This window comes from Manis pentadactyla, chromosome 1 (genome assembly GCF_030020395.1).
Source record: "Manis pentadactyla isolate mManPen7 chromosome 1, mManPen7.hap1, whole genome shotgun sequence".
In the NCBI taxonomy this organism is placed as follows: domain Eukaryota; kingdom Metazoa; phylum Chordata; class Mammalia; order Pholidota; family Manidae; genus Manis; species Manis pentadactyla.
Genome location: NC_080019.1, coordinates 70286793 through 70309863, shown reverse-complemented (window position 1 = coordinate 70309863; position 23071 = coordinate 70286793). Strand labels below are relative to the sequence as shown.

At 39.2% G+C, this 23071-nt stretch overlaps 1 protein-coding gene across 4 annotated transcripts in view; it reads left to right on the top strand.

Annotated features, from left to right (window-relative positions):
- Nucleotides 1-4129: 4129 nt before the first annotated feature.
- The window catches only part of LOC118908202 (ankyrin repeat domain-containing protein 26-like), a 75998-nt gene continuing 57056 nt past the window's right edge, over nt 4130-23071 (top strand). For 3 of the 4 annotated variants that reach the window (XM_057498215.1, XM_057498213.1, XM_057498208.1), the window contains exons 1-6: nt 4130-8149; nt 12829-12943; nt 13079-13252; nt 18331-18437; nt 19701-19838; nt 21893-21972. In XM_057498215.1, the coding sequence (XP_057354198.1) occupies nt 7914-8149; nt 12829-12943; nt 13079-13252; nt 18331-18437; nt 19701-19838; nt 21893-21972 (850 nt within the window). In that variant the 5' untranslated portion in view covers nt 4130-7913. Of the gene's footprint in view, nt 8150-12828; nt 12944-13078; nt 13253-18330; nt 18438-19700; nt 19839-21892; nt 21973-23071 lie in introns of those variants that run through there. The other variant, XM_057498225.1, reaches the window with a different exon arrangement.

Sequence of the window (23071 nt, the reverse complement as noted above, 5' to 3'; positions counted from 1 at the left end):
ATTTTATTTTTTTTGATGCAATTGTGAATGGAGTTGTTTTCCTGATTTCTCTTTCTGTTGGTTCATTGTTGGTATATAGGAAAGCCACAGATTTCTGTGTGTTGATTTTGTATCCTGCAACTTTGCTGTATTCCGATATCAGTTCTAGTAGTTCTGGGGTGGAGTCTTTAGGGTTTTTTATGTACAGTATCATGTCATCTGCAAATAGTGACAGTTTGACTTCTTCTTTGCCAATCTGGATTCCTTGTATTTTTTTGTTTTGTCTGATTGCCGTGGCTAGGACCTCCAGTACTATGTTAAATAACAGTGGGGAGAGTGGGCATCCCTGTCTAGTTCCCGATCTCAGCGGAAATGCTTTCAGCTTCTCGCTGTTCAATATAATGTTGGCTGTGGGTTTTTCATAGATGGCCTTTATTATGTTGAGGTACTTGCCCTCTATTCCCATTTTGCTGAGAGTTTTTATCATGAATGGATGTTGAACTTTGTCAAATGCTTTTTCAGCATCTATGGAGATGATCATGTGGTTTTTGTCTTTCTTTTTGTTGATGTGGTGGATGATATTGATGGACTTTCGAATGTTGTGCCATCCTTGCATCCCTGGGATGAATCCCACTTGGTCATGGTGTACGATGGTTTTGATGTATTTTTGAATTCGGTTTGCTAAAATTTTGTTGAGTATTTTTGCGTCTACATTCATCAGGGATATTGGTCTGTAGTTTTCTTTTTTGGTGGGGTCTTTGCCTGGTTTTGGTATTAGGGTGATGTTAGCTTCATAGAATGAGTTTGGGAGTATCCCCTCCTCTTCTATTTCTTGGAAAACTTTAAGGAGAATGGGTATTATGTCTTCCCTGTATGTCTGATAAAATTCTGAGGTAAATCCATCTGGCCCGGGGGTTTTGTTCTTTGGTAGTTTTTTGATTACCGCTTCAATTTCATTGCTGGTAATTGGTCTGTTTAGATTTTCTGTTTCTTTTTGGGTCAGTCTTGGAAGGTTGTATTTTTCTAGGAAGTTGTCCATTTCTCCTAGGTTTCCCAGCTTGTTAGCATATAGGTTTTCATAGTAGTCTCTAATAATTCTTTGTATTTCTGCGGGGTCCGTCGTGATTTTTCCTTTCTCATTTCTGATACTGTTGATTTGTGTTGACTCTCTTTTCCTCTTAATAAGTCTGGCTAGAGCCTTATCTATTTTGTTTATTTTCTCGAAGAACCAGCTCTTGGTTTCATTGATTTTTGCTATTGTTTTATTCTTCTCAATTTTATTTATTTCTTCTCTGATCTTTATTATGTCCCTCCTTCTGCTGACCTTAGGCCTCATTTGTTCTTCTTTTTCCAATTTCGATAGTTGTGACATTAGACCGTTCATTTGGGATTGCTCTTCCTTTTTTTAAATATGCTTGGATTGCTATATACTTTCCTCTTAAGACTGCTTTTGCTGTGTCCCACAGAAGTTGGGGCTTAGTGTTGTTTTTGTCATTTGTTTCCATATATTGCTGGATCTCCATTTTGATTTGGTCATTGATCCATTGATTATTTAGGAGCGTGTTGTTTAGCCTCCATGTGTTTGTGAGCCTTTTTGCTTTCTTTGAACAGTTTATTTCTAGTTTAATGCCTTTGTGGTCTGAAAAGTTGGTTGGTAGGGTTTCAGTCTTTTGGAATTTACTGAGGGTCTTTTTGTGTCCTAGTATGTGGTCTATTCTGGAGAATGTTCCATGTGCACTTGAGAAGAATGTGTATCCTGTTGCTTTTGGATGTAGAGTTCTGTAGATGTCTATTAGGTCCATCTGTTCTAGTGTGTTGTTCAGTGCCTCTGTGTCCTTACTTATTTTCTGTCTGGTGGATCTGTCCTTTGCAGTGAGTGGTGTGTTGAAGTCTCCTAGAATGAATGCATTGCATTCTATTTCCTCCTTTAATTCTATTAATATTTGTTTCAGGTATATTGGTGCTCCTGTATTGGGTGCATATATATTTATAATGGTTATATCCTCTTGATGGACTGAGCCCTTTATCATTATGTAATGTCCTTCTTTGTCTTTTGTTACTTTCTTTATTTTGAAGTCTGTTTTATCTGATACCAGAATTGCAACACCTGCTTTCTTCTCTCTGTTGTTTGCTTGAAATATCTTTTTCCATCCCTTGACTTTAAGTCTGTGCGCGTCTTTGGGTTTGAGGTGAGTCTCTTGTAAGCAGCATATGGATGGATCTTGCTTTTTTATCCATTCTATTACTCTGTGTCTTTTGATTGGTGCATTCAGTCCATTTACATTTAGGGTGATTATTGAAAGGTATGAATTTATTGCCATTGCAGGCTTTAAGTTTGTGGTTTCCAAAGGTTTAGGGTTAGCTTCTTTACTATCTTACTGTCTAACTTAACTCACTTGTTGAGCTACTATAAACACGGTCTGATGATTCTTTATTTCTCTCCCTTCTTATTCCTCCTCCTCCCTTCTTCATATGTTGGGTGTTTTGTTGTGTGCTCTTTTTAGGAGTGCTCCCATCTAGAGCAGTCCCTGTAGGATGCCCTGTAGAGGTGGTTTGTGGGAGGCAAATTCCCTCAACTTTTGCTTGTCTGGGAATTGTTTAATCCCTCCTTCATATTTAAATGATATTCGTGCTGGATACAGTAGTCTTGGTTCGAGGCCCTTCTGTTTCATTGCATTAAGTATATCATGCCATTCTCTTCTGGCCTGTAGGGTTTCTGTTGAGAAGTCTGATGATAGCCTGATGTCTTTTCCTTTGTAGGTAACCTTTTTTTTCTCTCTGGCTGCCTGTAATACTTTGTCCTTGTCTTTGATCTTTGCCATTTTAATTATTATGTGTCTTGGTGTTGCCCTCCTTGGATCCCTTGTCATGGGAGTTCTGTGTACCTCTGTGGTCTGAGAGGCCATTTCTTCCCCTAGTTTGGGGAAATTTTCAGCAATTATTTCTTCAAAGACATTTTCTATCCCCTTTTCTCTCTCTACTTCTTCTGGAATACCTATGATTCTTATATTGTTCCTTTTCGTTTGGTCACTCAGCTCTCTTAAAATTCTTTCATTCCTGGAGATCCTTTTATCTCTCTCTGCATCAGCTTCTCTGCGTTCCTGTTCTCTGTTTTCTAGTCCATTAATGGTCTCTTGCATCTCGTCCATTCTGTTTTGAAGTCCTTCCAGAGCTTGTTTTATTTCTGAATTCTCCTTCCTTAGTTCTTGCATATTTCTCTGCAAGTCCATCAGCATGGTTATGACTTTTGTTTTGAATTCTTTTTCAGGAAGACTGGCTAAATCTATCTCCCCAGATTCCTTCTCAGGGGAAGATGTAGCAGATGCCAAAGCTGTCTGGGTTAGTCTTGTCTGGATCATATTTTTTTGCCTTTTCATGTTGACAGGTGCTATTGACTGTCAGCTGGGAGGGCCAAAATTTTCACTTGCTACTGGCCTTTCTTTACTGGGACAACTACGACCCCTAGTGGCTTGTGTTGGGTAATTGCGTGTAGACTGAGTCTTTGTGTCTTGCCTGGCCGGAAGGGAGAAATTTCCCTTTCTGTGGGTGGAATTTGTCTCAGGCTGCTTCTCTGCTTTCGCAGCGCCCGGTGGGGTAATGGAGGGGGGGCTGCTTGACTGTTTGCCTCCGTGAGGGGTCTCAGAGCTGTTGCCCAGGGGGTTAGTGCACCCGGTTTTCCTGTAATTTCCAGCTGCTGTACTGTGACCTGGGTTGTTTCCGTCAAGCTGTTAAGTCCCTGTCCCTTTAAGACTTTCAAAAAGCCCCCGCTTTTCTTTGTCACAGGGGCATCAGCTTTGGCACCCGCCCAGAGGTCTTACTGCCCTCCGCCCACGCACTGTCTGGTGGGGGTGGCTGGGCTGGGTGTTCAGCAGCCCTGTGCTCCGTCTCCCTCCCGCTCTGCCTATTCTTCTCCCGCCGGAAGCTGGGGGGAGGGGCTCTCGGGTCCCGCCGGGCCAGGGGTTGTATCTTACCCCTTTCACCTGTCGCTGGGTTCTCGCTGGTGTAGCTGCAGTCTGGCCACTGTCCTGCGTCTTCTGGTCTCTCTTTTAGGGCTAGTTGTGTTTGTTGTATATTCAAAAGTATATATGTTTTTGGGAGGAGATTCCCACTGTTCTACTCACGCCGCCATGTTGGCTCCGCCCAGTTTTTTTTTTTTTTTAACAATTTTATTCAGGTTTTAGTTGCATTTTTTAAAAAGGGGAGGTGATTTGTCAGTCTCCTGGATTCATTTTGAACCACAGTCCAACCAAGGCAGTTGAATAATAATGATCCTAGAGAGGACTTGTTTTTCAAAGCCACCAGAATACCGGAGTTTCATATGTAACCTATACCTCTTAAATTGATTACTTTGGGTAACTGTAACTGTTTTATTTTTAGGTATTCTGTGTATTCATACTCATTTTAAAATAAATACTGAGTTATTTCAATCTAGGTAGTTATGAGCATATAGCCTCATGTAAGTATGTGGTATTTTAATAAAATATGTTGGAATGTAGACTTGATCTTTTGATTGAAAGAAAAACATTGAATCACAGACAGAAATTTGGAGAGTTGATACATTTGAAAGAAAGGATTTTGTCTATGCAGATTCTCCCCTGCCTCTCTTCTGTTACAGATGAGTCCCCTTTCTTTTAGGCAAGAATGTGATTTCCCCCCATTTACAATAGGAACTTAATTTAGTTACAATAAATGCTGTTCTCTTTTCAGTATTGCACCCTATGGTGACATAGTGGGAAGCTATCTCTTATGAACTTGAGAACGCATTTCATGGGGAAGAATAGTAAACAAGTGACCACGCCACCAAAGGGGAAGCTGTAAAGCCCAGTTTGGGGAGCTTCACAGGAATCTCCTGCACCTCTGAAAGCAGGTGTTTGACTCATACCCAGGAAACCTGGAATCTGAGAGGGTGGGTAAGTTGGTTTGGCTGATGAGGGGAGAATTGCTAATGTGTTGAGACTGTTCTGTGCTCAGCATTTGCTTTGACAAAAACTGCTGGGTTGCTTACGAAAGACCAGATGACCATCAAGCATGAGAGTGAGCCATTCTGGGGGAATCTATTTTAGATCCCATACAAAAGGGCCTCTTAGAGGTGTGAAGAGTCTTCACAAGAGAACAGTCTAAAGTGGATCTCCACGTTCCTCAAGAGCTAAGGACAAAGAAAGGCCAGCTGAATGGATTTCATTGATTCAGGTCAAGGGAGCTGCAGGTGAGAACAGCAGTGGGTACAGAAGTGCCCCCGAGAAAAATAATCAGTTTTAAAATAATTACCAGATTCAAACTGCTCAAATCATAAAATAGTATCAGCCATTAAGAAGTCTACCACCCCCTAAAGTTATCCTAGCTGAGGGAGGAGGGATGCAATTTGGAAAGAATGAAAATGGGAACTTGATAATAGGGGGAGTCTAGTAACCATAATGTTCAAGTAATTGTGCATTAACGATACCAAAATAAACAAAAACACAGAATGCAGAAAACATGAACAAAGACGTTATGATCCTACATTGCAAAATATTACAAAGAATTAATAAAATAAGGTTGATAGCAAAAAAAAAAGATAAAAAGAAAAAAAGACCATTCCTGAGCCTGGCCTAGCTGATTAACTGTGACTTTGGCATTTTTGTACTTAACATAGGGCTGGACATTCTGTTTCAGGGTTTGTGAGTTAAAACAGCTCTATGGACTTCTTATTACTTGAGAATAAGGTTTTCCTTTTTCTCTGTGGGTGGAAGAAAAATAGCTGGATATTTAAAAGTGTAGTAGGAGATGATGTTGCCTGCTGATTATATCTCATGAGTGAAAACTAGTGGTTATGTATATTAACAGATTTTTGTGGGAACACATTTTTTATGATAAAATTCCATTTGTAATTTTTCAAAATCTGAAATACTTGTGTAATTTCTGTCACAATTATGTATGGGATGTGTGTGTGCATATATATCATCTATTTGCCTTTATACTAAGTTCATTTGGTCACAGGTTTTATGTGGCCAAATGTGTTGATAATTTTCTTTTATAACTTGTGTTTGTTTGAAAAATCTTTCCTCATTAAGTAATACCACTTAGCTTGTTTTTCTAAAATATGTAATGGTTGAATGTTTTCATGAAAAGCCTAAATACTTTCTGATCTGGACTTTATTTTGGTGTATGTGTTACAAGATGTGTAAAGTTCACAAATTTGTATTTCCAAAAATATTGATTTAATAATCACCTTTACATTTATTAGTTATATATTTTATACTCTATTACATAATGGAGTAAATTCACTTATGGTAATTTTCTTGTTAGTATGTACTACTTAGCAAGCACAAGCCAGGGTGGGTACTCCTGGGATTGGATTTTAAGGGGCTTAAGTGGGATAGAGTATAAGACTGGATAAGCCAGAATTTTTTGTGGAAGCTTTCTGTGGGAAGACAGGGTTTATCACTCAAGCAAGAACCCCAGGAGGTGGAGCAAATTTGCTGTTGGGCTGTGTATTAGAACTCAGGAGATGGCCATGTTCCATGCCAAGTGAAGTGGAAATGCACCCACTCTCCTGCAATTCAGTGTGATGCACTTAACTAGTGAAAGTTAGCATAGACCCCATAGGTTAAGGGGCTCAGTCCCACAGCACCACCCCCACTTCAAAATACCAGGCCCAGCTCCCAAGTCCCCAGGCTACTTGCTCTTCTGTCTGACTTGGCTACAAGTTTGGGGATTCCCCTGACCATCCTTCAGGTTTGGTAATTCACTAAGATGACTCAGGAAGGTGCTGTATTTAGGGTTACTGATTTACTTCTAAAGGACGTAAAGGGACAACCAGATGAAGATCTACATAGGCAGCAAGGTCTGCATGCCTTCCCCAGGCATGTCACCCTCTCAGTTCATAGATGTGTTCACCAACCCAGAAGCTCTCTGAGCCTCATTTCAGAGTCTTTGTTAATAGGGTTTCATTATGCAAGCATGATTGATTAAATCATGGGCCATCTGACAACTCAATTTCCAGTTTCCCTCCCTTTAACATTATGGGAGGCAAGAATTCTTTTTAACTTGGTATAGTGGTTACAGAAACCTCAAATAATATAGAGGTAAACACTGCCAAGAGAATACTGCAAAGGAAGCATAAGGAGGGGACTTTGGAGCTATAATAATTATTGGAGTATATTTTAAAAAGAAGCTAGAGTACTGGTGCAAGAAGCAAACCCCGTAGAAAACCCAGAAACAAAAACATAGCAGAGAATTTAAAGTATGGGAAGTGATTTACACTAGGTGAGAAAACTTAATTTAGGACAAGTGAATAACCATGTTTTAAAAAGTTCTTAGGTGATATACAGTGCTCCAAAATAAATCTTGGATTGAATAAAGATTTAATTGGGGAGAAATAAAAGTAAAGAAAGCGTAAATCTAAGGCTGGACCAAAGGGGAAGGTTATTGGAGACTTTACTAGAGAATGTGTATTCTTTTCTCATCAGTCTGCACTTGATAACACATACTGACACAGTCTTTGAAACCAAGAAAGCTGCCTTCTGTTATTGCATCCTCGGAGACCTCCTGGGGCCCAGCGGGATTTAGAAGAGGAGTAAACTGACAGATAAGATTTAGAGTTTTTTCGGGGTGTTTTGCAGGGAGGAGATGTCTTTTCCATATGGTCTAGTCTTCTGCCAATTTCCTGACTCAGCCACCTCTCACTGACATTGAAGGGAACCCAACGCTGCTCTCAGGTACTGGCTGAGATTTAACAGGCCTGGGTCCTACACGTGCCCTTTCAGCACCCGCGGCTCTGAGTTCCAGGCATTGTGATGCGTTCTGGGCGGGGTGCGTTGCTAGGCTACAGTTAACTGTTCTAACTGCCAGTTGGGTGGTGGGCTGTTGAGACCAGGGTTGGCTTATTCAGCACTAGTGCTGTGTAGCGGACGGCAGCAGGGGAGCTGAGGTCTCCTGAAGCCTGAGGCTCTGGCATGCTGAAGCGGATTTTTGACTTCCAGGGTCGGAGGGGCAGGTTGCCTAAGGGCCCCTTCAACGTCCTGCGGAGGATAGGCTCCGTGGCCGTGAATGTGGAGGAATCCCGGTACCAAATCCGAAGCAAAGATCTTGGAAAGCTCCACAGGGCTGCGAGCAAGGGCAAAGTAGCCAGAGTAGAGCATATTCTATCTCTGGGGGAAAATGACTTGAATGACAAAGATAAAATGAATAGGTAAGAGGGACTAGGAGGAGGTGGGCAGACATGGGAAAGTGGCGCCTTCCTGGGCTCACCTGCGGAGACAAGCCTCCCTGGCGCCAAAGTCCCGCAGCACCTGAGTCCTGGAAGTCTGACGAGGGATCCGGCGCCCGGGCCCAAGTTATGAGCAGCAGAGTGAAAAACTAGCGGCTTCAGATCCACTCATAATTTCCCTTATAGAGCACTTGACTGACAGTTTTGCAGTGATTTAACTAAACATCAGTAGTAATAGAAAATGAAGAAGTATAGACAGCACTTTATTTTTAATGTACACATTTTCATACCATATTAGATATTACAGAAAAGTGCATAATGGCATAAAAGTGCCTTACAAAAAGTCATATTGCATAAAAGTGCATAATGAGAAAAATAAGTTCTGTAATTGATCAACTGGTAAAAGTTCTTTGGGTAAAATCCAATATCCACTTTATATTGGTGGATCCACAGTATATGTTATTTACTGATAGACCTTGGAAAGGAATTTTGAAGTGGGAAAATCTTGAGGAAGAAGATTCATTTCCTCGAAATGTGTATTTTATCAGTTTCACCTAAACCAGATAAAAAATAACCATGGCTTTAAAAATTGGGGGTGACATATGCTGTCCCTCTTTTATTGCTGTGATGAAATTTAGAAAACTCTTGTATATTAGACAAAGATTTGCCCTTCTAGATACCAAAACGTGCTGAATATTTCCACAGTGTTCCATTACTGACAGTTGAAAAGACAGTTATAAACGAATGGAACAGAATGAAGCATGATGAAATTCCCAAATATATATAAGACTTCAGAACTTGATTCTGATAACATTCCATACTAGGAAGAGATGAATTATTCATAAATGGTGGAGAAATACCTGCTAACTATTTGGAGAAGACTAGCCAGATTTTTTTTTCCTGTTGTTAGTTTTCTTTTTATTTGGTTTCATAAGAGTATCTGTGTTTTTTCTTTTTTTTAATCTGACCATAGTGGGTTTTTTTTGTTGTTGTTGTTAGTTTCTGGCAGCTACAATTTATTCTTTATTTTTTTTCGTATCATTAATCTACAATTACATGAGGAATATTATGGTTACTAGACTCCCCCCTTCATCAAGTCCCCCCCACAACCCCATTACAAGTCACCATTCATCAGCGTAGCAAGATCTTCTTGTCTTCTCTGTGTTGCACAGCCCTCTCCGTGCCCCCCCCCCCCCCACAACATTATACATGCTGATCATAATGCCCCCTTTCTTTTTCCTCCCCCTTATCCCTCCCTTCCCACCCATCCTCCCCAGTCCCTTTCCCTTTGGTAACTGTTAGTCCATTCATGGGTTCTGTGGTTCTGCTGCTGTTTTGTTCCTTCAGTTTTCTTTTGTTCTTATACTCCACATATGAGTGAAATCATTTGGTACTTGTCTTTCTCTGCCTGGCTTATTTCACTGAGCATAATACCGTCTAGCTCCATCCATGTTGCGGCAAATGGTAGGATTTGTTTTCTTCTTATGGTTGAATAATATTCCATTATGTATATGTACCACATCTTTATCCATTCATCTACTGATGGACACTTAGGTTGCTTCCATTTCTTGGCTTTTGTAAATAGTGCAGCAATAAACATAGGGGTGCATCTGTGTCTTTTTCAAATTGGGCTACTGCATTCTTAGGGTGAATTCCTGTAGTAAAGTATAAAATGTTACGGCCTGCTTGGGGTCATATGAGTTTACCAGGCTCAAGGTATGCACCCCTTTCCTGGAGGAGCTGGGCACTCCTCAGGGAGAAGGGAAGAACAACCCTGGGCTGTGTGCCAGAGATACTTGTCCTTGGGCTATGTGCCCGGGATAACTACCTTGAGAAACGCGCCCAGGACGTTTCTGTAACAGCGAGTCGTGAACGCAGCCCCGGCTCCTGACCAGACCCGTGTCCATACGTAACTCATGCACGCGCCTATTGGCACTGAGCCTCTTTTGTTTAAACTAGCATAAGTATCAGCTTAGAGAACCCGCGAGCAGCCTTCCCTCGATCGTTCTTGGAGTACTGCTGCCTTATCGTCCTCCTCTGAGACTTGCCCATGATGATTTGTTTTCCTGTGCTGATGATGGGGTCCTAGTAATATGATAGACTGATTCTTTCTTTCTTTCTTGTTCTTCCTTTTTGTTTTCCCCACAACTTCCATTTCCCCCTTTTTTCCTTATCCTCCTCCTCCTCTTTTAATACAATGAAAGTATACTAAATAGCTGCGGCTTGTGGTGGTGGGTCTTGCGTATGGATCCCTAATTGGCATTTAAGTCTGTGCACAGCAATTGACAAACTGATTATCAATACAATTCCTAGAAGTGGGATTCCTGGGGCAAACGGTATTTCTATTTTGAGCTTTTTGAGGAACCTCCATACTGTTTTCCACAATGGTTGAACTAATTTACATTCCCACCAGCAGTGCAGGAGGGTTCTCCTTTCTCCACAACCTCGCCAACATTTGTTGTTGTTTGTCTTTTGGATGGTGGCTATCCTTACTGGTGTGAGGTGATATTTCATTGTGGTTTTAATTTATATTTCTCTGATGACAAGCAATGTGGAGCATCTTTTCATGTGTCTGTTGGCCATCTGAATTTCTTCTTGGGAGAACTGTCTGTTCAGCTCCTCTGCCCATTTTTTAATTGGATTATTTGCTTTTTGTTTGTTGAGGTGCGTGAGCTCTTTGCATATTTTGGATGTCAACCATTTATCGGATATGCCATTTATGAATATATTCTCCCATACTGTAGGATGCCTTTTTCTTCTCTTGGTGGTGTCCTTTGCTGTACAGAAGCTTTTCAGCTTAATATAGTCCCGCTTGGTCATTTTTGCTTTGGTTTCCCTTGCCCGGGGAGATATGTTCATGAAGAAGTCGCTCATGTTTATGTCCAAGAGACTTTTGCCTGTGTTTCTTTCTAAGAGTTTTATGGTTTCATGTAGCTAGATTTTTATCCCACAAAAATAAGTTCCAGATGGAATTTGTATTATCAGTGTATTTTTCTTTTCCTTCTGAAAAAATCTGAGTTACACAGTGAACTTGTATCAAAATTGTAGTGGAAGTTTATTAATGAAATAATTCTGTGGAAGAGAAGAAGTATGACTTGCATAGATGAAAATAACTCCCTACTTTTACTTTAAAAAAATTTTTTTGAAGAGTGATATCTTCTGACAACTTTTATCCTGTTCAGAAGTAAATGGAATATTTTTATCTGTGCCTATAGATTTTATTATGTATTTTTAATTATATACATGTTTTTATTACATGTAGCCTTTTTACATATATGTGAACAATTATAGACCAATTAGTTGCATCCTTTTGAAAATAAAAAATAGTAAATACAAAGGATGTTACTATTGCAAAAGTTTATAAAATTTTAGTCATGTCCTTATGAAAAGAAAAATCAAAAATAGCAAATACTACTATTGCAAAAGTATTGCCTTTCTGAAAGTATTCTTTAAAAATACCAAACTCTCCAACTGCATCCATTTTTTCAATCCATTGATTCATCAGGTATGACCTGAATACCTATTGCGCAGCCAACATATTATTCTTGGGATTCTTTCATTCTTCAAGACTTCTTGTTGCCCAGGACGAGCAAGATGAGAAATTTTAAATTAAAGTGTTAGGATCCAATCTCAACTGAGGCTTTTCCTCCTCCCTTTCAAACAAAAGCAGTTCTGATGGTACAAAATTGAAAAAGATAACCTTTACCTGCCTTCTTGTAAATTGATCATTGGAAATACCTGATTTTCATACAACCTATAAATCTAAGTATTGAATAAAATCAGCTATCCCTATCACTTGCATCCTGAGTTTCCTTTGGCTTGAAGTTTCATGAAAATTAAAATCAGAATTACTTTTTAAAAAGTTCTGTTACTGTTTTGACAATTCAGAACAGAACCGTTAACCCATAATGCTTATAAGAACTGAAATATACTTAAATGTAAGCGTGTGAACTGCAGTAGATCTGTTATATATACCATTATTTCATTTAACAAAAGTCACAATGGATTGCCTGATGCAGTATTTTAGGCACCAATAAGAAATTTTTTAAATGCTGCCAATTATACTTGTTAGACATTATGAATTATAATTGCATTCCAATGTGAGATGTTAAAATGTGAGAAAATGAGAATCTTAAAATCATTAAAATACAGTGTTCTCTCTAATCCTTAAAACATTTGCAAAGTGTAGGTATAATTATACCATTTTACTAAATTAAGTTGTCTTCAAAATGCAGTAGTTATAGTAATTATAATAATAATATAACAATTGCTGACCTGCTGTTTGTGCTAGGAACTCTTCTAAAACACTTAGCATAGATTCCCATTTAAACACAACAGTAGTATCCTGTGAGATAACTTTTTATCTCCATCATGTAGATGAGAAAATTAAGGCCCAGAAAGGTCAAGTAATTGCTAAAGTAGGATTCAAACCCAAAGTGAGCTGAATCCCGAGGTCATGCTCTTTCTATTCAAATAGACTGCACTTTCATTAATGTGGGGAGTAATAAAGCTGATAAATACTGTAACTCCTCCAGACAAAAGTAAATGTTTGTTTTGCAGTATATGAATAACATGCTATTTAATATTTATAATTACATGAATAATTGTATGCTTTGAGGGAGTGCATTATAATTTTCTAACAAGTCTTCTCACTTTCCTAGGACTGCTCTACATTTGGCCTGCGCCAATGGCCATGTAGAAGTGGTCACTCTCCTAGTGAGGGGAAAATGTGAGCTTAACCTGCGTGACAACGAAGAGAGGACACCTCTGCTGAAGGTATGAAGCAACCATCTATGACAGCCTGAGAAGAGAAATGAATTTATCTAATTTAAGTTATCTCACTGGTGAAACGTATAGAGTGTCTGGTTTGAAATCTTAGTTATAGTCTATTTCTTGGTATAATACCGACAGGCCATACAATGCCGGCAAGAGGACTGCGCACTTATTCTTCTGGAATCTGGTGCCAACCCAAATGTCAGGGACATCTCTGGCAACAGTCCTCTCCACTATGCAGCTTGTGGCTCGTGTATGACAACAGCGGCACAGCTGCTTTTATGCAACGCAGACATCGAGGCAAGAAACAAGGTATGTGTCAACCAACTGTATCTACAAAGATTTGAAATAACATGTTTTTAATTTCTTTAGTAGCCATAGATAATATAAAATTCTTTCACATATATATGTATATGTATGTGTGTGTGTATGTAGACACATACGTATACTACATACTGTACCTCAGGCCCTGTCACCATACAAACAACTCCAAAGCCAAGTCAGGGAGGGCTAGAGTAAGGTGGTGCCCATACGGAGGGCAGAACAGTCTCCTGGCCACCCTGCCCACCCCCCAGGGGGAGGACCTTGCCATCAGTGCCTGGGAGGGGGTGGTAGGCTCAGAGCCCACAAAGGACTGAAGGCTGAGAGGGGGTGTGAGGTGATGGTGGAGGCTGGCTGCTCTGCAGGGCCTTAGGAAATGGGTGCTGCTGGGGATGGGTGGGAGAAGTGGAGAACCAGTTCAGGGCCAGAGGAGCTGGGTGAGTGCATGTGGGAGGGGGAAGCGGCAGACCACAGGCCCTGAGCACTCTAGGACCCCAGGCTCTGAAGCTCAGGGAGAGGGATTTGGGTCATGTCTTGACATCAGTATGGCCATTCCCTTGTGCTGGCAACCACTCTGCCAGCCGTGTACCACCGCAGGGTTTCTCACATCAGAGAGTAGCTCCTGCTCAGCCTCGTGTAGCTCCTCGCTGACTTGTAGCTGTACTTGGGGAGCAGGTGATGTTGAAGCTGGTCTGCGGTTCTCTTTTCTGTACATACAGTCCCTCCCATGCTGCAGCCCAACAGGTTGTGATATGCCTAGGGTCAATTTTACATATTTGGAAACTCAAGCATTTCCTGACTGAAAATGTTTTGAGATAACCTAATTATCTAAGATTTCAGTTAAAATAATGGCTCTTCTAAGGAAGCATTAGAGCACCATTTTCTTGTGTGCATTTATGGCAAATATCTGTGAAAACACTGAATTTGTTCAAGTACAGCATTTCTTTAAAATATTTTTTTCCCCACCCAAGTTTTTTCTAATTAGTGTAAAGCAACACAGGAAAGCCAAGCTTGCCTTGGAAGTAGACTTTTATCTAAAACTCAAACAAAACAAATGCACTTTATAATGTGAAATTATTGCAGCTGTTGACAAGTTGGCTATTTCATAAAAAAGGTGACTTACATAATAAAAGTGATTCCTCTTTCACTGGCTAAAGCTTAAGAGGGAAAGAGGAAAGGGAAAAGGAGAGAGCAATCAGAAATATGCAGGCCAATTTGGAAATTTGGTAAATGAGGGGAAATAACAAGAAGAGAGTTTTTTTGGTGTGTTTGTTTTTTTCCTTCCTTGTTTTTCTATGTTTAGGCGAGATGTCTTCAGCTTTAGGGGATAATAATTCTTAGTTTGGGAAAGAGGAAGAGTGAGGTGTAAACTTAGAGATCAACGTTAGGAGGACTCTGAGGAACCAGATTGGCAGGGAACAGGTGCTGATTAAGTGGGAAAGGAGGGAAGAAGACATAAAGAACTGATATATCCTTTTTTTGCAGATTGTTTTAATAGGTTAGTGTTCAGCAGTCCTGTGAACCTAGTTATCCATTTAATTAACAATCGAGGAGAATTAAATACAAATAGATTGTAGTTTTCGCGCAGAAACAGCCATATAGGTGAGAGTCTAAACTCTGCCCTTCCCATCAAGAATATCTTGATGGGAAGGGAGGAGTTTATGAATAATGAAATGAAGTTACATTTTGAGTTTCCTTATCAGTCCCTGTTCTGCCCTGGCCCAGGAAAATTAAATACAGTTTTGCTAAGAGACTTGTCTCTTATGCTTCCCTGTTTTGGGCAAAATCCTCAAATGATAGTGCAAATTGGCCACATATGTGAGACGTGAGACTGACATGATTAAATCCAGTGCACCAGTTCTCATCTAGCTTTGCGCTGGTGAATCAGAATCATCTGGAGAACCTTAAAAAAAAGTTACAAGCCTAGGCTGTCCCCTGAAAGTTTTGACTGAATAAGGCTAAAATGGCCTGGATTTGTATATTTGGAAATATTTCCTTGAGGTACTGATACAACTCTTGCTTAAGAACTACTGAATGGATAAGCGTAATATATTAATTTGCAGATCTCACAAACCTAAGAAATCTCTTGATGAGTTGGAGTTTGATAGGTGCTACTTCCTTCAGCTCTCTCCTTTCTGACAATGTTAGCCTGTCTTCCTTCTGGCCCTACCTGTGTGACTGAGAAGTTAAAAAAGAATATTACTGGCGTTATCTGTTGGCTTAAAGAATAACACGTCTTTCTGTCCAGCCATCAGTCATCCCCTGGCACACAGAGGGTCTTTAGTAATTTGCTTCTGAGTAGTCTTTTAATAAGTAGAGGCTGACCCTTGAAGGGTTTTGCATCTTTTGTTATCATTCAAGTGATTAGGCCAACAAATTGGTTATCACAAGCAGGGTTTTCCGATTGCAATACTAATAAATCATGGACCTTCTTTTTAGCTGAAGCTGTGTGATATAGACTGTCTCAGTATGTCTGTTAAATTCATAGAGCTCTGGCAAAATTTTGACGGCAATTTTAAACACTAAAATCCATGTAATTAGTGATAATACAGATGGGAATTGTTTTAATAGGTTAGTTTACAGCAGTCCTATGAACCTAGTTTTTTTTTTATTAACAATCTAGGAGAATTAAATACAAATAGATTGTAGCTTTCATAAGCATTGGAAAAATTCTTGGAGGGGAATTATGAACCTTTTATTTTGTCAAATGTATGTCACAGTGGTTCAACAGTCCCCATCCTCCTCCTCCCCCCACCCCTGCCCAGTCTCGTCCCCCTTAATAACCACTAGTCACTTCTCAGTGTCCTTGAGTCTAATGCTATTTTGTTCCTTGTGCTTTGCTTTGTCTTTCTATTCCACAAATAAGTGAAATCATGTGGTATTTGTCTTTCTCCACCTTTCTCCAACTTCACTGAGCATAATACCCTCGAGGTCCATTCATATTGTTGCAAATGGCAGGATTTTTTTTTTATGGCTGAATAATATTCCATTGTGTATGTGTACCACATCATCTTTATACAGTCATCTACTGAAGGATGCTTAGGTTACTTACATATCTCAGCTGTTTGCAAACAGTGTGGCAATAAACATGGGGGTGCGTATGTTTTTTCTTAATTAGGGATTTTGTTTTCTTCAGGTAAATTCCTAGGAGTGGAATCATTGAGTCAAATGGTATTTCTGTTTTTAGTTCTCAGAGGAACCTCCATACTGCTTTCCATAATCATTGCACCAATTGGCAGTCCCACCAACAGTGTAGGAGGGTTCCTGTTTCTGGGTATTATGAATCTTAATAGCAATTTTTATTATATGTTGGGGCCCAATTTTTTCATAAACCATATGATACTAAAGAAAGGGAAGATTTTACATAGAAGTATTTGCTTTATATACAGCCATTTGGAAATGTAACAAATATAAAAACACAAGTGGGCTATAGACTAACTGTGGCCCCTGAGTACGTTTAGTTTGCCTCCGTAAACTGAGTCAATATTTAAAATGGAGGAGACTCATGCAGAAATCTGGGTTTCAGGCTTCTCCTAAAGAATCATATCTGGAATGTTGAGCCCTTCCTACTGTGAGGTGTACTGTGCAGAGGGCTGCCCCTTTTCTGTTCTCCTGTCCCCACCTGGGCTCTTTACTTCCTTGGGTCACCTACTTTGCCTCTGTAAGCACTGGTGGTTACAATTTGAGGTTACACTATTTTATAGTATATTTGGATAAAAATATCAAGATTTTCAAGGTGGTCTGTATTAATTTATAATGTAAATTCTGCATTATATATTAACATCAGGAACAGGATTGACTTTTTAAGTTAGAATTTGTAAGTGGTTTTTAAAATAATGTTTTACATGTACTGTAAGTAATCCTGTTCCCCTTGGAATGTCTATAAGCCTGATGGGGTTAATCATGGTTACAGTTGGCTAGGTTATGCATATTGCAGACAATATTATGTCTTTCTGCTCAGCATTGTTCCTTAAAAATGCAAATGATTTAATAACCTTCATTATGCTACAAATAATCCACGTAGATCAGTATTAGAAGTTTTATTGATGAGCCATTATATTTTTGTTTCATATTTTGCCTGGAATATCATTGTAAGTAGCAATTAAAATGGAAACCAGAATAAAAACTGATTTTTCTTTAAAGTTGATATGCAGGGTCCCAGGGTTATATGATTGAGATTAAAATTTCATAATTGAGCTTACTAACAGTGAAGATGAAACAAAACTGTCTTCCTACAATAGGACAAAACCCATGAACCATTTAGTAATAGGTAATCAAGCTTCATTTGAAGCCTGTATCTTTTCATTCAGAGCCCATTTACTGATGACCCATTTGAGGCAGTAGTGGCTGATATTGACATTTGGGAACCTGATACCATTGATAGAAGACAATCAAGCAATTTTGTATACCTGGGGAAGACCTTCATTTTTACTGGAAAGCTGTCAAAGCTGTATCCCTGAAACGCTAATTCCTCAAATGTTAATGTTTGCAATAAAAATGGTATTGGGCAAATAGGGATTAAGCAAATTTAAACAGATTTCTTTAGTACCAAACATATAATGCACAGTTTTAGAGTATTTTTCAAACATAGATCATGGAATCTTTTCACTGGGGCAGTCATTAACTTTTGGTAAAATAAATATTCTTTGGAAAGATTATTCTAAGAAGCACTACTCTAGAGAGACTCACTTAGGTTATTAATTCAGTAAAAATACTTAAGCACTTCCTAGTATGTTTTAAAGCTTGGAGGTAGAGAGATTAAGATACAGCTCCTGACCTCAAAAAGCTCTTGGTTTAGATGGGGAGCAATAAGGTAAGTACAGAACACCCTGGTCAGTACTGTGATGGAAGCAATGCCTTCTTGAACACTTCAGGGTTTGAAGTGAGTTTTGGAGATGACTTTGCAGGTAATCTGTTGAAGAGGTAGAGGAGGGGCATTTCCAGGCAGGGAGCAGCGGGTGAGAGCTCTGAGGGCTGAGAAGGAAGGGTCCACTTTATACTACATGTTCAAGGGCAGAGGATCTCTCATAAGTTTTTGTAAGTTATAAATTGTTTTTGCTCTTTTGCAGCATGGTCTCACACCACTTTTACTTGCAATATCTAAAAACAATGATCAAATGGTGGAGTTTTTAATAAGTAAAGGAGCAAACATACACGTCATTGATGAGGACAAAAGGTACAGTAGTGTTTTTCTTAACCCTTGTATTGCTCTAGTGTCATGACAACCACTCACATCAGAAGATTAAATAAAGATGATTAGTTGATGATTATGTAGTGAAAATAACAACACATCATTAGGTAGTAGAAAAGCAATGATTCTGCCTGGGCAACAGCAGATACAGCAGGATTCCTTTACAATATTGGCTGATGACAGTTGGAGTCATTTTTTTGCCCATATGATTTTAGATTAGCTAAAGGGTGGGTTTCATATCAGTTTGATAAAGTACAGACTCTTTAGTTTAAAGATACAACTTTGAATTTTTAACCATTTTATAGTATTTTTTTACCTCTACATATATTTTCCCCTAAAAGATGCTTAAGCATAAATAGGAATTGGTTTTATCTTTTGGATGTCTCTTTGCTTTAAGCTGCTTTCTTTAAAGAATACTGATGTTACTAGGTTATTTCTGTGGCAGTTAATGACTATTACCAGATACTATGGGCTCATCAGTTTTTATCCTTTTTCATTTGTCATATATTTTGATGTTTTTTCATTGGTATGGTGGAAGGAAGAAAGATAGCTCTTTAATTGAGCAAACTTTCCATTTGCTGAAGACAAGTCATAGGTGGGTGATGAAGAGAAAAGAGATAGGCTTTAGATTCTCACAAGACTGGGTTTAATTCCTAGGTTTTCCTAGTTCCTAGGTATGTGCTCTTGGGAACATTACTTATCAGCACCAGTATGTTTCTTGATATGAAAAGGAGAATATTAATATATCCTTTAGGGGTGGTTGTGTATAAGTAAGATTATAGATACATCGTTTAATTTAGTGCTTAGCACATACTTAGCATCTTAACTGCAACTATGAGTATTACCATTCTTACTAATATTATTGTTTTAAGCCTGCAAATAGCTTTTATGTATCTGACCTCTAGCTGACTTTTTGAAGTATACTCTATCAGGCTAAGGAAGAAATGGGGAATTCTTGATTTAAATCTTCACCTACTTCAGATAAGTCACCTCATCATACTTTCTTGTCCATCAGAGAACTTTAAAGTAGCAATTTATATGATGTAATAACCAAGTGGGACAAAAGGCTTCCTTTTTGTCTCTTCATTTAAGTCCTGGAGGTAATTTACAAAGATGAACCCTTGAACATGTGAATGGTCAGTTCTGCACAGGCAGGCAAGATTTTAACTTGGTAAAGTATATCGACATAGCTATTTAAATAACTTAATTGAAGTTCCTAAGGGTGAAGTTATTTCTCTGTTATTTTAGAACGGCACTCATGTTTGCTGTAATAAATGGATCAACAAACACAGTCAAGCTTCTTCTTCAGCGAGATATTGATGTCAAATCTCGGGATATCTATGAATTTACTGCACGAGAGTATGCTGTTGTTCATGGTTTTGATAAGTAAGTATTTACATTAAAATGCTAACTACCACTCAACTGAGGTTTAAAATACTTGATAATATGTAACAGATGAGATTTCAGTTTGATTCAGGCAGTTTTGGAATGGCAGTGAGTTAGTCCCCGTGATTAGTCAGAAACCCAGCAAGAAACGAGACGAAGTAGCAATGGTGCCTGGTTCTTTATCACAGAATGTTATGACTTTTAAGACATAACATTATCCATTCCATTCCAGGTATAACCCATATGCATGGTGCACAGATAATGTGACACGTCTGATTTTTCTAATGTTACCTGGACATGTTCAGGATAGCAGAAGATTCTGTGCTTTTCCCTGGGGTCTATCTCCTATACTCTCCCCTTTGCATTTTCCAAGAACCTAAGGGATTCCCTAAGACCAAAGAGACAGTATTACATAAGTCACTTGGAGTGGGGGAAAAGGACATTCTAATCACTCTGTTGTTTCCACTGATGGTTCTGCTGCAACCTTCCAACTGAAACAGCCCTGCAGGCAGCCCTGATTAACCTTTGCTCCCAGGATGCCCTTGCCATTATAGAGTCCTTAGACTTCTTGGTGATCTACACTTAGACTAAAAAAGCTACACCTTTCCTCGGCTCACATACATATGCTTGTATGCTCAGCCACTATTGGAGAGCACCAGCACCCTGTTCTGGCAGCTGGACCTGCAAGCTTCAACCACACACTTTGCGCACCGTCAAAACCTTATGGAGGGCTCACATCCTGGCTGAGATCTTCACAATGAGTCACCCTTTGAGGATCTTGTCTGTCTGTACTGTTTGTAGATACTAGTTGGGACCATTAGCTGCTGATACTAGCACAGAGGTTGAGATAATGCTGCAGGAAGAGAGCAGACTTGCCTTTCTTCTTGGATGTTCTGTACACACCAGAGCTTCAGAACCTGTGGAGCACCTTTCTTCGTTATGAAATGCCTTGTATTACCCTCTCAGAGTAGTGGGCAACAGCTTGCCTGAGATTCCATTATTAAGGTTGGCCTATTAAGTGGTCTGTTTTCCATAATAATAAATATCTCCCAAGTGAATTGAGAGGATTTCAGGTTTCAAAATACTTTCAGATTCTGCCTCATAAGAAAGCAAGCCATAAAGCCATCAGGAATCCCTGAATATTGAGTAAGTTAGTTGGCATTAGGAGAGCTAAGCTCCATCTGTGTCTCATTGGATTCCACATACAAGAGTAGGGGTCAGTTTTCCAAGTCAACTGAAGACACACATGGAGATGAAGCATCATTCAAGTAAGATCTGCTGGTTCAGAGTTTGAGGAGATGGGAAAGGAATAGTAGCAGATGAAGCCAGGTTTTGACTTGGAGCAGTTTTCTACCCTTGGTGTGATTAGCTACAATGATAAGGGACATTACATCTAATGTAATGAGATAATATATTGACAAATAACTTCATAACAGCTGAGATGCCGTGAACTCCCACAAAGAAAGAACAGCTGACAACCAGAAATAATAAACATTTTCAAAACACGGCAACTAATCTGTCAGAACCTGTGAAAACTCACGTTGGGTTTTATTTACTATTCCAAAGTAATTTCAAGTTAAAGAACAAATCAGTCCATTGCACAAGTGTTTTCTCTGAGCATTTTGGGGACACAGTAACTCCTGAAACCCTCCTAGCAACCTTGTAAAATAAGGTGGCAGGATCCCTACTTTCTAGAGCAAGACTTTGAATTGAAGAGAAGCAGCTTATCCAAGAACAAATAGCTGTTGGTTACAGAGCTAGGCCTTCTGAGTGCAAGATAACATCCGTATGGCCAGCTGACTCTGAGTCATTTACTGAGCTGTAGTGCCCTCACTTCATGACTGGTCCACCTTACTATCTTACTATTTTCCTTCTCTAGTTATTTGCTTACTAAAAAGTTTGTAGAACTTACCAATTCGGAGTATATGGGCTAATTAAGGTTGTGACATTAGCTGTGTTATTATCCAAAATACTCTTTAGAGTTTAATGTATTTTGTAAATATTTTTCCATATCAATATTAAAGTAGTAATATTTATACCCTTTTTTCACATAGCATTTGTCAACTGATTTCTAAATATTCAGAAGAAAATAAAGCTAAAAATTCTTCTCAAAATTTTCAGACCTCTGCTCCAGGTAAGAGTTGAGACAGTGAATTATTCTTGGTGGTCCTACCATAGATAAAGTATGAATAACAGAGTTTTCATAATGAAAGGGCAATGAAGAAAACAGTGTATAAAGTTGCATGTATGTTTTTTCTTTCTTATTTTCTTTCTTAATAGTCTAATATTCAGAATTATTAATGAAGCTAATTGTAGGTAATTCAAAATCTGAGATGGTATTGTCTGAAAAGGAATTCATTTAGCCATGACCCCTAAAATCCCATATGATATTTTTGTGTAAATAAGAGAAAGATTTTTAAGTTAATATGTTGTATGTTTCCTCTATATCACATTATAACAAATTGGACTTGTCATAATAAGCAATAAAGTTAAAAAAAAGGATAAAAATAGAATTTTAATTTGTTTTACAACAAATGGATTACATTAAGTAAATGAATGTTTCTTATTACATAGTGATTTGTCTCACTAATAAAAATACCTATCTTTAAAGCTGCAAACTCAGCAATAACTTCCTGGAGCCATCATAAGTGGCAGGCAGTCAGAATTGCATAATTTCACTGGTGTGCAGAAATACCAGTGAGACACGCTCTTAAAGACACCTGCTGGCAGGACAGGAGTCAGAAAAGCAATGCCCCATTGAGAAACAAACACAGGTTACTTTACATATAGTTACAGCAACGTGGCCTCACTGGTATCGGCTTCGTTCCTCCTACGTCACAACAACATGTCAGACCGGGTGCTATCTGACACATCGGCTCAATGGTGCCACTGTAGTTTGAAGGTGGTCCTAGACAAGTTATAAGTGAATAATGAGCATAACTGTGCTTCTCCTGCCAATGGGTTTCAGCCCCGGGCATGTTCACTATGGATTCAATGTGTCCAGAAGAAATGACAGTAAAATGTTCTTGGGGTGAAAGGGTTGTACCCAACTTTATTTACATGGCAGCAGGACAATCACTAAAATCCTGTTCACTCAGAGCGAGTCTGCATGCAGCAAGCTGGCTTCTGCCTCTGGGCCTCTGTCCTCAGTGCTGCCACCGCTCCAGCCTCTGCTCTGCTCTCCTGCAGTCTTGCAGCCCTGCCACCGTGTCGCACCCAGACCACTGGGCGGA